This window comes from Cimex lectularius, unplaced genomic scaffold, assembly GCF_000648675.2.
Source record: "Cimex lectularius strain Harlan isolate CLEC.00 unplaced genomic scaffold, Clec_2.1 scaffold39, whole genome shotgun sequence".
Lineage (NCBI taxonomy): Eukaryota > Metazoa > Arthropoda > Insecta > Hemiptera > Cimicidae > Cimex > Cimex lectularius.
The window spans coordinates 648,869-662,287 of NW_019392653.1; the positions used below are offsets into that span (position 1 = coordinate 648,869).

A 13,419-nucleotide genomic window follows, 5' to 3' on the forward strand; every position below is an offset into this window, starting at 1 on the left:
TAAGAAAAACTGCACAAAAATTTTTAGTTTTTGTTTGTTTTTTTGTTTTCCTTGAAAATTCGTATTTAAGGGTTTTAAAGGTTTCTTAAAACGAATCCGAATTGATTTTTTCAAAAACTTATTTTATTTTACTTACTTTACTGGAAGCGTCTTTTGGTTTTTGTAACTTTTTATATATATCTAATCTCATTTAATAAAAACCTACATATTTATTTCTTATTCTAGCTACAAAAATTATTCAAATTGTATGTATAATAGCCTTGAAATAAATGCACATCAAAGGCACAATAACATATTTAAAAAAGTGTGTGGTGATTAGTGACCGTTAATCGATAATTATTCAGAAATCGTGAGATGCGGTCTGGTGTACACCAGTGGCATACCAGACCGATCACACGATTTCTGAATAAATATTTTAAAAATGTCATTTAGATTCCATGGATCCTAGGGAATGATTTTTTCCTCGAAAATCACAGAAATATTTATAGCTTTGAAACAACTCAAATCAAGACAAAACTTTACAGAGGCTTAGAACATTACAAACCATAAGTAATGGCGTGAAGCTCGCATGTGTAATAAAATTAAAACCGGTTAAAATAAAACATCTGATGTGTTTTTGTTGATTTCATCTTTATTTTTCTCACTTATAATAATACAAATATAAAAATTATTGACACTGGTTAAACGTAGAACTTAAACGTAGCATCAAATGGGATATGATTAAGTTGGAATATCAGATATAGGCGAGAAAAGTACCCTGCTTGGTTGACCTCAAAAATTTCTATTTTTTGTTTACCTTGAAAATTAGTATTTAAGGCCTTAAAAGTATGTTTAAAACGAATCCGATTTTTTTTTCAAAAAATTAATTTTTTAACTACATTAATGAAAGCCTTTTTTGGTTTTCGTAACTTTTTATATATCTAATCTCATTTAATACAATCTTATCTTTATTATTTTCTTATTCCAGGTGCAAAAATGTTTCAAATTATATACATAATAACTTTCAATTAATTACTCGTTATGTAAGGTATTGGTTGAAATGAAAAAGTAAACACCGAAGGTCGTGGGTTCGAATCCCGCTCGTGACGCTAACATTTGCATTTCAACCAATGCCTTACATAACGAGTAATTAATTGAAAAAAGTAATTTGATCAATCGGACCACGAAAAATAATGGGATATATAATAACCTTGAATGCATGCACATGAAAGGCACAAAAACATATTAAAAATTTTAAGTGGGACATCGGACCTAGGCGAGAACCCTGCTTGATTGAGCACAAAAATTTTGTATTTTTTGTTTTACTTGAAAATTCGTATTTAAGGGCCTTAAAGGGTGCTTAAAAGAAATCCGATTTTTTTTTTCAAAAACTTAATTTTTTTACCTACTTTACTAAAAGCGTATTTTGGTTTTTGTAACGTTTTATATATCTGATCTTATTTAATTCAATTTGGCATGTATTTTTCTTATTCTAGGTACAAAAATGATTCAAATTGTATATAATAACCTTTAAAAACCCTGCCTGATATGTAAATCAATCAATCAATTTTGTAATCTATAAGGGTTCGACTAATTATTGTTTGATCATGGCTCTAAATCTAATAAGAGACAAGAAAAAAAATTAACACTATTAGGGGTGTAAAACAGAATTTTTTTGTTTGGACAAATTCCTTGGCCCCTCCGGCCTGAGACATATGCCTGTGAATTATTGGAGTCTTAACTATAAATTTCCCACCCAGCTTCTCCGGTGACTCGAAACTAGTGACAACCGACGATTTGTCGCCTTTTCGGCACAAAATTGAGTCCTTTTTAAATTGTCATTTGTCGGTTATTTTTTTTTTCCGTTTGTCAACACCCCCGCGGTGATTTGTCGGACGGACCCCACCGGCCAATAAATCTGCCGGCTGGGTAGTAAATAGGAGAGTTTAGTCGAAATCCTGACCAAAAAAAACATATTTAAGTATACAAGAAGCCACAGCGAATATTTTAAAAACATAACTTATAAAAAAAATCATTATTTAATCGAACAGAACAGCCGAGGAAGTTTAGGCCTAAATGTTCTCTTATTCCATCATACATATCGACCACCATTTTCTCCAGATAGGATTTCAGATTTTGCAACGAAATAAAAACTCAACGCGTTATAGTATTATTATAATTTCAGCATAAAACGTTCATGTAAAACACTAAAGTGCTTAAAAAAAAAAAAAAAAAAAATCAAACAGTAGATCGTCCAATTTCACAAATTTTCAGTTTTTTCATGCTTCCCTTAACCGAATGCATCACAGTTTTGTCAATTATTCTCATTTAATTGGTTTTTTGTTTTGTCTTTCTTGAAAAGTAAAAAATGCAGGTCATAAATAAAATAATAAACCGAATTGATCGTTATTTTAAGATCTCCCAAGCAGTGAAGTTGGTCGCTATCCATGTAGCATTTGTTTTTTCACTTTCTCCCGCGACCGGGTTAAAAAAAGGCCTAAAGTTTTATTTTATAGTTTTTATTATTGGTAAAACGTTCTCGTCTACGGATGGCCTATTTTGCTTCTATCCAACCCGCCTTTCTTTGCTGCGATGTCATTTCCAGGCTGAGGGAAGATGTAAGTTCAAAAAAACAAAATTTTCTTATTTTTAAACTAGAACGTGATTTTATTCTGTACAATTTTGTTTGAAGAAGGGACAGAAATGTTTTGCACTGTGAGATTTCTTATTTTGATGAACTATGACTAGGTTTTGAACGCAAGATATGTTTCGGCGTTTTGCCATCTTGATTTTTTTTTTTTTTTTATATTTCAGATAAACTGCTTATGCAGTGATACAAAGATGCTGGTCCAGATGCAGAACACGTACGACATACTCATCCCGCAGCTTGAGAATCTCTTGGATGAGTTCAGCGACCGTCTCAAGCTAATACCGCACACGAAAGCGAACCACTCGGACGACAACTCCTCGCAGCACAAGATCTCGGAGTTCGTCGATTTCATGAGGCTGTCTTGGAAATGCACAAGCCAGATATTAGACCGGAACTGCAAAATGGTTCGGTTCCTCAGCTCCCGCGGTATACCGATCACGAGCTATCTCGAAAAGCTCATGATACTCACGGATTTCATTCAGAAATACTACCACGCCGACTTTGTTCATTCCGAGTGCGCCCTTCTGTTTTCTCATCTTTGTAAACAGGTATTTCATTTTATTTTAATAGTCACAAACTTATTAGACAAATTTTCTTTTAGTTGAGGGTATTACTTGCACCCGAATTGGTTCGAGGGGACGAGCTTGAAGCAGCATTGGCATTCGTGCATTCAGCCATACCGTCTATTATCAATCTATTCACATTAATTGACCTTTTTAATTACACACCAAGGTAAAGTTAAAATTATTATTATAAGTGAAAGATTATTTCTTTTTTAAGCCTATAAAAAAATTATCAGGTTTTTAGATGTTGCGACCTTCTGCAAGGAGATCATTGATGGAGAGGTCGACCCACCACCAAGCGAACATTCAGTAGAATCTAGCGAAATTATTACATCGAGATTTATAAGTGATCTACTAACTGGAAAACTTCTAGGCCAAGAGCCGATTTCCGATACTAAACCTGTAGTAGAAGGAAGGATTAAAAGGTTTAAGAAAAAAACATAAATTTATACTTTTATTTTATTTTATTATTTTTTGAAGGTTTTATGAACTTGCGACCGAACTGGCTCAGTATGTAATCAAGATAAGCTGCCCCGTAAAACCACCCTACTCTCACACGCATGTCACAAGCCTGGCCAAGGCTGGATGCCTAGACCCTTTATTTTACGAATCGTTGCCACCGTTGTCAAGGAAACCGTCTAGCCAGCTCAGGACGACGCCGTCAAGGGGCAGAGGCAGACCTCGTAGGCTGTCGCGAATTATGACAACAGTGCCCTATGGGTAATGTAATATCTTTCTCCTAATCGTTTCTCCCTTGGAAATTGTTCCCCGATTTATTGTATTTATTTTCTAGGTTTGACGTCGCATCACCGGACCTCGGTCCTATCAGGATGCCAAGCCTACAGTTGCCTTTTGTACCATTTGATTATTGATCTTTTTATCAATATTTAACGCCTTCTTGTTATAAACGTATAAAATATTGTGTTATGATTTTTACCATTTATGATCAACTTTGACAGATTAATACTCTGTTGAGGAGGTTGATGTTTCATTGTTGGTTCATCAACCTTCTAAACATAGTCTTAAAGCTGAGGACCTCAACATCCCACCACTATATCGGATTTGTCAGATTATGTATGGATTTTCTATGCTTTAGCATTTCATAGGATCTAATGTATGATAAAAAGCATTTTTGAACTCCAAGAATTTTTTTTCCAAAAGAATCATAAGGAATTACAGCATACTATGCACAAAAGAGGAAGATTTCTTGCCTAATCTACAATGAAAAGCTAAAACACCTAAGCAGACCTAGATGGTTTACAAATAAATAATCTATATTTATTAAAGTATACAATAAGAAATTAGTTATGCAGAAAAAAAATAAAACAGTAGATTTTTGTGTAAAATATTGTAATATTAAAAAAAAAAGATATACAAAATATTTACAGAATGTACAAAGAATATTTTCATAGTTATGATCCTTCCCACCATGATAACAAGCCGAGACCAGGTTCGTTGATTGTCGCCTGCAAAAATAAAACAAAAATGAAAAAGTCAATGATAAACAATTCAGAATGAAAATAGTACAGTTATAGAGTAAGGGACTTCTGCGTTGGTCTGCTCTGCGGTTTTGTCCGCTTCTGTCGTCGTGACAGGCGATGTCTCGATGAAAGTCTCCGAAGCGACTCGGAACTTGATGAGCTCGCCCTGGTCCATGAAAAGATCGTGTTTGTCCCCGTTGTTGTCGTACTCCCAAATCCAGACTTGTTCGGCTTCATCGAAACGAGACGGATGCTGAAGATTGGCAGACGGGATGAATATATCATCAAAGAAACCTAGTGTTACTGAAAACAATTGTTAATTTAAAAATGTGTGGCGTATAGTGACTGTTAGTCAATGATTATTTGGAGAATGTGAGATGTGGTCTGGTGTGACGTAGGTTTTAGAAAAACATTTTCTTTATCATGCCGTTTTGATCTTTACTGAGATCATCTTCATGGCCTGGGATTTATAAACATTGTTTAAATTTTACAAATACATGTAGATGTGAAAAAAATTAATTTACACAATGCTAGAAAATTTTAGGTTTTAAAAAAATGAATTTATACAATGCTAGAAAATTTTAGATGAAAAAAGAATGAATTTACACAAAGCTAGAAAATTTTAGGTTTAAAAAAAAAGAATTTATACAATGCTAGAAAATTTTAGACTCAAAGTATTTGTTATCTACTCAAAGTGTTTGTTTTCCATGTAAATGTGTCATTCTTGTCTGTAGTGTTGAGAGTGCCAGTGAGATATTGAAGTTTTATGTTTATATACAGTACAAATGAGTACAAATGCTTTGAATCTAAAATTTTCTAGCATTGTATAAATTATTTTTTTAAATATATTTTCTAGCTTTGTGTAAATTTATTTTTTATCTAAAATTTTCTAGCATTGATAAATTCATTTTTTTAATCTAAAAAATTTTCTAGCATTGTATAAATTCATTTTTTTTTAATCTCAAAAATTTTCTAGCATTGTATAAATTTATTTTTTATCTAAAATTTTCTAGCATTGTATAATTTTTTTAAAAATATATTTTCTAGCTTTGTGTAAATTTATTTTTTATCTAAAATTTTCTAGCATTGATAAATTCATTTTTTTAATCTAAAAAATTGTCTAGCATTGTATAAATTCATTTTTTTTAGTCTCAAAAATTTTCTAGCATTGTATAGATTTTTTTTTATCTAAAATTTTCTAGCATTGTATAATTTTTTTTAATCTAAAATTTTCTAACATTGTGTAAATTCCTTTTTTTAATCAAAATTTTCAAGCATTGTATAAATTAATTTTTTTAATCTACTAAAATTTTCTAGCTGTATAAATTTATTTTTTTTTTTATCTAAAAAATTTTCTAACGTATAAATTCATTTTTTTAATCTAAAATATTGTCTACCATTGCATAAATTTAATTTTTATCTAAAATTTTCTAGCATTGTATAAATTCATTTTTTTATCTTAAACATTCTAGCATTGTATAAATTATTTTTTTTAATCTACAATTTTCTAACTGTAAAAATTCATTTTTTTAATCAAAATTTTCAAGCATTGTATAAATTAATTTTTTTAATCTACTAAAATATTCTAGCATTGTATAAATTTATTTTTTTTAATCTAAAAAATTTTCTAGCATTGTATAAATTCATTTTTTTCACATCCTACATGTATTTATAAAATTTAAATAATGTTTATAAATCCCAGGCCCTGAAGATGATCTCAATAAAGATCAAAACGTTGGCACAATAAAGAAAATATTTTTCTAAAACCTACGTCACACCAGACCGCATCTCATGATCTCCAAATAATCGTTAATTAAACAAATAAAATGAAATAAAATAATTAAAAAATTATTTTCATACTGTGCACGCCTTCCTTGCTGCAGTTTTTAATCTTGCCAATAATAATCTCCTCCACAAATGGTCGAAATATAACAAACCTTTTAATTAAAAAAATAATAATTAAGTAATCAGAAAATTAATAAGTTTTGAGATTTGGCTAACCGAAATTCAACTTTTGTGTGTGCCCCACCATCTCCAGGGAAAATGTAGGAATCGTCCATTGTTTCAATGTCAAACAGAGAGACACACAGACCCAAATCTTTAATGACCTGGAAAAAAAATTATAAGCACATTCTGTGTTTATGTTTTATAATAATGCTAAAAGTGGGTGCTGAATTGACCTAGCTGTTGACAGCACCCCCCTCAGCCCAACCCCGCTGGCTGGACAGATAGGACTGAGGTCTGCCCCCCGTACTGCCAAAAACCCAGGGTGAGTGATTCTCGAGTCTGCCGGCAATTTACTGTACATAACAAAAGTTGGAATTGCCAGTGGAATACGAGAAGCGAATAGGCTCAACTCGACATTTTGTACGTTGGTACGTACATGTGCAAACATGAGCTTGTACAAATCTAAATCCAAATGCTAAAAAACCACTGATAAAATTAAAATTAAACAGATTTCAACATCAATGAAATAAATTATTAAAACTTATAAATTTTATTCAAATGTTTAGACTTTTAATTAGATTTTATCAGAAATTCGCTTCTTTCATGATTAAACAAAATGCCGAGTACTTCTTGTCGCATCCATCAACAAATAAACAGCTTCTGTGCACTGATTTTTTTCCTGGGGTCACTAGTGATGATAGATGACTTTTAAAAGAAAACATGTCCCTATCTCTCTGCTGTTTCATGGCAGAGTCAGTAAGTTTCTGCCTCAGTTTTTCCATTGTTTAAGTTACGTTAATTTAACAGTCAATGGCCAGTATAAAGGCCTGTTATTTTACTTAATTTCTGCCTCGAAGTCATGATTTTAAAAAACAGGAAAACTGGTGAACAAGGTCAAATCATATGGACCATCATCACTACTTCCGACAGTGCCTAAGCTTTTGTTGAAGTAACTATTAAAACGAATAAAACTCATTGTTGAAAAAAAGAAAATCATCCCTGACCATCAATTTGGATTTCGAACAAGACATTCAACAATAGACCAAATTCACCGAGTAACAAACATAATAGAAAAATCTCTTATCTCTTTAAGAAAAACAAATTTGTTCTGCTCTCTTCCTTGATGTCTCACAAGCTTTTGACAAGGTCTGGCACGAAGGACTCATCAATAAACTAAAAGGTATGCTACCAAAGCAGTATGTCGATATTATCAGTTCCTACCTAACTGACAGACTGTTTAGAGTCAAACAAGAAGATCAATATTCAAAATTAAAAACAATAAATGCAGGAGTGCCACAAGGTAGCATATTAGGTCCTCTACTTTACTTTTTTTTTTTTTTACGAGGGTTCGCAACAGCAGAGGTCATATTAACCCTCAGGGTGCCGGTGTTTTTGAAAAAAAGCCCATTTGTAAGTATGTCGGGTTCAAATGCAGGGCCGCTGGATTTGAACCCGGACCTTTACCTTACAGTGATGAGCGCCGTGTCAAAGATTAAACCTTGAGGCCACCGACGCCCCCCACTTTACTTGTTATACACCAGTCATTTTCCGAAAATAGATGGAGTAAAAATTGCAAAGTTTGCAGATCACCCAGCAGTGATATCACTAGGACCGACTATTCAACCAAAATCCTTCAAAATGCTTGTAATAAGCATAAATGAATGGGCAAAACAATAGAAAATCAAGCTACATCAGCATAAATCAGTTCATGTAATCTTTACAAACAAAAAAAAGTGGACCATGTTCAGTCACTCATAATCGATGGAACTACCATACCATACAGTGATACAGCTAAATATCTGAGAATGACCTTAGACGCCAAGCTGAGATGGAAAGTACACATGAAGAAAAAAAGAACAGAAATATGTTTAAGGAGGGAAAATTCAAAAGGTGGGGTTGAGATGTGGTCCTCCTATGTGGACATATGGCATTCATCTATGGGGTTGTACCAAACACAGCAATATCAAAATCATACAAACACTCCAAAATAAAATCTTACATAACATGGTCAATGCACCTTGGTACGTAAGGAATAAGGACTTAGATAGGGATCTTAAGATCCCTGAGGTCACGGTGGAAATACAAAGATTTGCCGCCAAACACCATGCTCGCATCAGCCATCACTACAACATGGAAGCAACCAAACTCTTATATAACCAAAACAGTCAGAAGATTAAAAAGAGCAAAGTCATATGAATTTGTGTAGTTAAAAATCAATAGTGAAATGTAAATCTTATTGTACCAATGGGTTTATAAGAATGTAAACATTTATTTATTAAATAATATTATTGTAAAATCAATGGTTGGTCTAATAAGACCAGTTTTAATTAATAAATTTAATTTTAAAAAAATTTCTGCTTCGTTAAAAAAATTTCCTATTCCACTATCTCTTTTACTCACTTCCCGCTTATAAATAAATCATGAAAAAGTTAAAACATCTTGCCAAATTTAGTATACATACAGCAATACGATTACACGATCCCTAACCATACAGAATTATCCCAGTTTCACCCAATAATCGAAATAGAAGACCCCAAGATTCGCCGCCATGTATATGGTTTTTATACACATTCTCAAAAAACCTACGGACATCTAATGCAAGACATAATAAATAGGTATAGTTGAATTATAAGTATTATTATCAGTATATAATTAGGTATAAGTGTAATAAGTATAATTATAAGTATATATTGAAGTATAAGCTAAGGTTTCTATTAAATAGAAATTGAGGCTCGATTGGCATCTTGATCGGATTGAGATATTGGGAATGAATTGGTACGAAATGAACGCCAAAAATAAGGAAAATACAAGTTAACAGAAACATTTAATGTAAGTGCAATAGATATAAAGAAAAAAGAAAAGTATTTAATAAAAAATTTAGACAACCTGTTATATATGATAAAAATAATTTTATAATACTTTTAAGTATTGAAGTTAATTTTTTTTTTTTTTTAAATAGAAAATAACAAAAAAATGTTTAAATGTAAAATGCGTAGTATTGCCATTTTTTTTAAAATGTAATAGAAAGTATATTTAGTATTTTAAATTTTTTTTATTATAATCTTCAACGAAACACTTGAAAAGGATGCCACCAATCGATCATCGAAACTAGTTGTGTATTTTATAATATATAACGTGCTAATAAACCATTATTCAAAATAAATATTAAATATGGTATATGACTGTGGAGCCTCTGGAGCTAGTCGGTATTGACAACCGGTTGGCTGCTTGCTCAATTCCAAGAGACAGTTAACTCATGACATGGCTCCGCCGAAGTAAAAAAAAAAAAAAAAAAATTCTGCATATCACAACCTTCAGGTGATGGTCATTTCTTGTCCCAGGCCATGACAAATCATCAAAAGCAAGAATTAACGATTTAATCATTGTGAGATGTCTCCGACAAACATGCAATTTTGTCATGATCATCTGGTCTGCCAATCCTTGCTGCGTTATTCTGCATTTCGCCATCTTCAGCACTGGACCAGAGATGATAGAATTTAATCGCCGAGTAATCAAAATAGGGGATCCCAAGATTCGCTCTTATTTATTGTAAATGGTTTTTATCCACATCCTCAAAAACGTATGGTCATCTAATGCAATACGTAATAATATGGTATATGACTGTGGAGCCTCTGGATCTAGTCGGTGTCGGCAGCCGGTTGGCTGCTTGCTCATCATCGGGTGGGCTTCCATTCCAAGATACAGTTAATTCATGACACGGCTCCGCCGAAGCCAAAAAAAAAATAATAATAATAATTCTGCATATTACAACCTGCAGGTGATTGTCATTTCTTGTTCCAGGCCATGACAAATCATCAAAAGCAAGAATTAACGATTTAATCATTGTGAGATGTCTCTAGATGGTCATCTAATGCAATATGTAATAATATGGTATATGACTGTGGAGCCTCTGGATCTAGTCGGTGATGGGTCTGCCGAAGCAAAAAAAAAAATAATAATAATAATTCTACATATCACAACCTATAGGTGATTGTCATCTCCCAGGCCATGACATATGACGAAAAGCAAGATTAACGATTTAATCATTGTGAGATGTCTCCGACAAACATGCAATCAGTCGTGATCAATCGCCAATCCTTGCTGCATTATTCCACATTTTGCCATCTTCAGCATTGGACATCAGAGGTGATGTAGATGTAGTCGGGGTATAATATACTGTGCCCTTTAAGAGCTATTGTTCTCTGCCTAAAGCACATGGTGCAAGCAAGAAACTTGATTAATAGGCCTGGTTTCAGTGGTTGAATCTCTTCTTTGGTCACATTGTACATTCCAAAACACTTCCTCCTGCGGGCAAGTGTAGCACCGCAGTTTGTTATTAGATATATTCGTGTCTCCTCTGCCTCTTTGCAGAATCTGCATGTGCCGTCTTGGGTTATTCCAACCTTCTTTAAGTGTCCATTTAGCTTGCAGTGTCCTGTTAAGAATCCTATTAGGATTCGCAGTTTATTCCTGCTTCCTTTGTTATGTTCTGTAATTTATTTTCTTCCGAAATTTGTTAAGAGATTCTTGGATTGCCTGTCCGATGAGTCAATTTCATTGTTGATTCATTTCCTTTTTGTCCTTCTGTCTGAGATACTCATTAATAGTGTGGGTTCCTATGCCACAGAAGGGATCAGAGATGATAGAATTAAATCAATTATCCTTCAGTTAATGATTTGGAATAGAAAAGATTATTAATTTGACTTTTTGTTGAAATGTATCGATTCACAAAACTATTGAAATGTAATGTCAATTTAATTGAAAACGTGTGTTCAACCAACCTGATCATGCCTATCGCGTTGAAATGTAGTGAATCAAAAACAACATAGTTCGGTAACGTAAATCTAGCATAAATCAATCGGAAATTCATTGTTTACCTTATTTGCAAATTTTTCATTCAGGAATTGGCCCATGGATTCTTTTAAATTCATGTTAAACAGAGACGGTGGAGTCCTGATGACATCCTTAAGCGCTGTCAACATGAACATTTCAACGTGTTATGTTGAAAAACGGTGGAGCATGAAACCGTTGAAACCTTTTCTCAAGCCTGGAAAAATTGGTGGGAGTGAAAGGCGTTGAAATGTTGTTTACGGCTGATAACGGTTTCAATTAAATCCATTTCTTCCAGTTATCCAGGATTCCAGGCTGTTTTCAACACAGTCTAACAGAATGTCAAATCTGCTTACAATTTACGATGTAAGTCGCTTTTTTAAATATTTTATTTACATGTTAATGAAGTGAATTTGGAACACTACATTTCAACACAATAGGCATGATCAGGTTGATTGAATAAACGTTTTCAATCAAATTATCATTAAATTTCAAGTTTTGTTTATAGATTATAAAAACTATTAAAATTAATTTAAATGCTTGAAATTTCTAATGACTTAGTTGTTCGTTTCAGCCTGATTCAGAAGACCCTGAAATAAGGAGAAAGAGCGAGCTTTTGAAAAGGATCTGGTCTCGTTATTGTATCGTATACGATCCTCTTAAAGCTGGAAGCATCGACGGTACAGATTCCCAACCGCATGACAGGGCGATAACCCGCGCGCAGAAAGCTGACTACAAGCCGAACTCCAAAGTCAAGGGTAAACCCGAGAACACGATTTTCGTATCGGGCCTTTCTCGTAAAACCACCGAACAGGATGTCAAAGAGGTAAGGAAAACGTTTTACACAAGCTTGAAAAAAACCAAAAAAAAAACCCGACATATTTTTAGGAGTTTTCCAGGTTCGGGGAAGTAGTTCGATGCCGACTAGTACAGGACATCGTAACAGGACGGTCGCGTGGATACGCCTTCGTCGAGTACGCGAGGGAAAAGGATGCGTTGAACGCTTTCCAAAGAGGGTTCAAAATGCGCCTCGATGGCTCGCAACTCTTTGTAGACATGGAGTGCGAACGTCTTTTGCCCGGCTGGGTCCCGAGGAGATTAGGTATATAATAAACAAAATAATAAGATATTAAATAATTTAATAACATGAATCTTTATTCAGGAGGAGGTTTTAACGGAAGGAAGGAATCTGGCCAGCTGAGGTTTGGTGGAAGGCTGAGAGCTTTTAAAAAGCCCCTGCACCTCTTGACAGAACAAGAACTTTTGGGCCAATTTGGAACAAAGCTTAATAAAGGAGAATCAAACAAAACCCCTTGATTACAAGAATGTATAAATTTGTAAATTTTCTGTAAATATGATTTAACTTAAATATTGTTTTATTTTTATCACATCCATGTGATTTAATTAGGACTTTTTTTTAAGAAGTGGGACCAGTTTTTTTAATGGTATTTAGGCAATTCCAGATTGGTTGCAAGTTGATTTCGTAGCTGTCTGGCTATCTGATCATAGTTTTATAGTTGCACCCTTGAAATGTTTTTTATTTTATTTATTTATTTTTTATCATGTGCAGATGTTTATTTGGCTATTCAGTTTGAAAGCTGTGGTGAATCTCAGGATATATTATGGTCATAGTTAGGCATCTTTAAGGCAAACCCATGCCATAAAGCAGTTGAATGTTTGAATTTGATTTATATATTGAAATTTTTGAATTAAAAATTAATTAGATTTTAGCAGATTGCTTAATTGTCTAAACTTCTCTACTGCTCTACTGACCCTTTTTTTAATGGAGGTTCGGAACATCAAAGCCCATATCAACCTATCAAAATTCTTTAAAAAGCTTTATATTTAATAAATATATTTAAATATCTGGGCTTAAAATAGATAAATTTTGGAATATATTTGAACATTAGGGTTTTGAACAGAATTGTTTTAGTGACAACTAGCCTAATGGTTAAAGCATGTTCAACTT

At 33.2% G+C, this 13,419-nt stretch overlaps 3 protein-coding genes across 6 annotated transcripts; 2 read left to right on the forward strand and 1 right to left on the reverse strand.

Moving 5' to 3' along the window:
* Nucleotides 1-2,327: 2,327 nt before the first annotated feature.
* Nucleotides 2,328-4,122, forward strand: LOC106671167. 3 transcript variants are annotated; one of them, XM_014402053.2, is made up of 6 exons: nt 2,328-2,597; nt 2,794-3,177; nt 3,231-3,361; nt 3,429-3,617; nt 3,673-3,912; nt 3,986-4,122. In XM_014402053.2, the coding sequence occupies exons 1-6, from the start codon at nt 2,529-2,531 to the stop codon at nt 4,062-4,064; spliced, it is 1,092 nt and encodes a 363-aa protein (XP_014257539.1). In that variant the 5' UTR covers nt 2,328-2,528; the 3' UTR covers nt 4,065-4,122. The 3 variants fall into 3 exon arrangements, with proteins under 3 accessions (XP_014257539.1, XP_014257541.1, XP_014257540.1); XM_014402055.2 differs by having other exon boundaries at nt 2,362-2,597; nt 3,673-3,917; nt 3,986-4,078; XM_014402054.1 differs by lacking the exon at nt 2,328-2,597 and adding an exon at nt 2,668-2,694.
* A 482-nt stretch (nt 4,123-4,604) lies between these two features.
* Nucleotides 4,605-10,837, reverse strand: LOC106671115 (DNA-directed RNA polymerase III subunit RPC8). Its single transcript, XM_014401948.1, has 3 exons — nt 10,798-10,837; nt 4,720-4,976; nt 4,605-4,658 (listed from the first exon to the last, which is right to left on the reverse strand). The coding sequence occupies exons 1-3, from the start codon at nt 10,835-10,837 to the stop codon at nt 4,605-4,607; spliced, it is 351 nt and encodes a 116-aa protein (XP_014257434.1).
* Nucleotides 10,838-11,132: 295 nt separating this feature from the next.
* On the forward strand, nt 11,133-12,819 carry LOC106671137 (U11/U12 small nuclear ribonucleoprotein 35 kDa protein-like). 2 transcript variants are annotated; one of them, XM_014401983.2, is made up of 6 exons: nt 11,133-11,453; nt 11,522-11,679; nt 11,749-11,816; nt 12,025-12,276; nt 12,339-12,552; nt 12,613-12,819. In XM_014401983.2, exons 2-6 carry the CDS (start codon nt 11,532-11,534, stop codon nt 12,765-12,767), a joined length of 837 nt encoding a protein of 278 aa, XP_014257469.1. In that variant the 5' UTR covers nt 11,133-11,453; nt 11,522-11,531; the 3' UTR covers nt 12,768-12,819. The 2 variants fall into 2 exon arrangements, with proteins under 2 accessions (XP_014257469.1, XP_014257468.1); XM_014401982.2 differs by lacking the exon at nt 11,133-11,453 and having other exon boundaries at nt 11,498-11,679.
* Nucleotides 12,820-13,419: the final 600 nt, after the last annotated feature.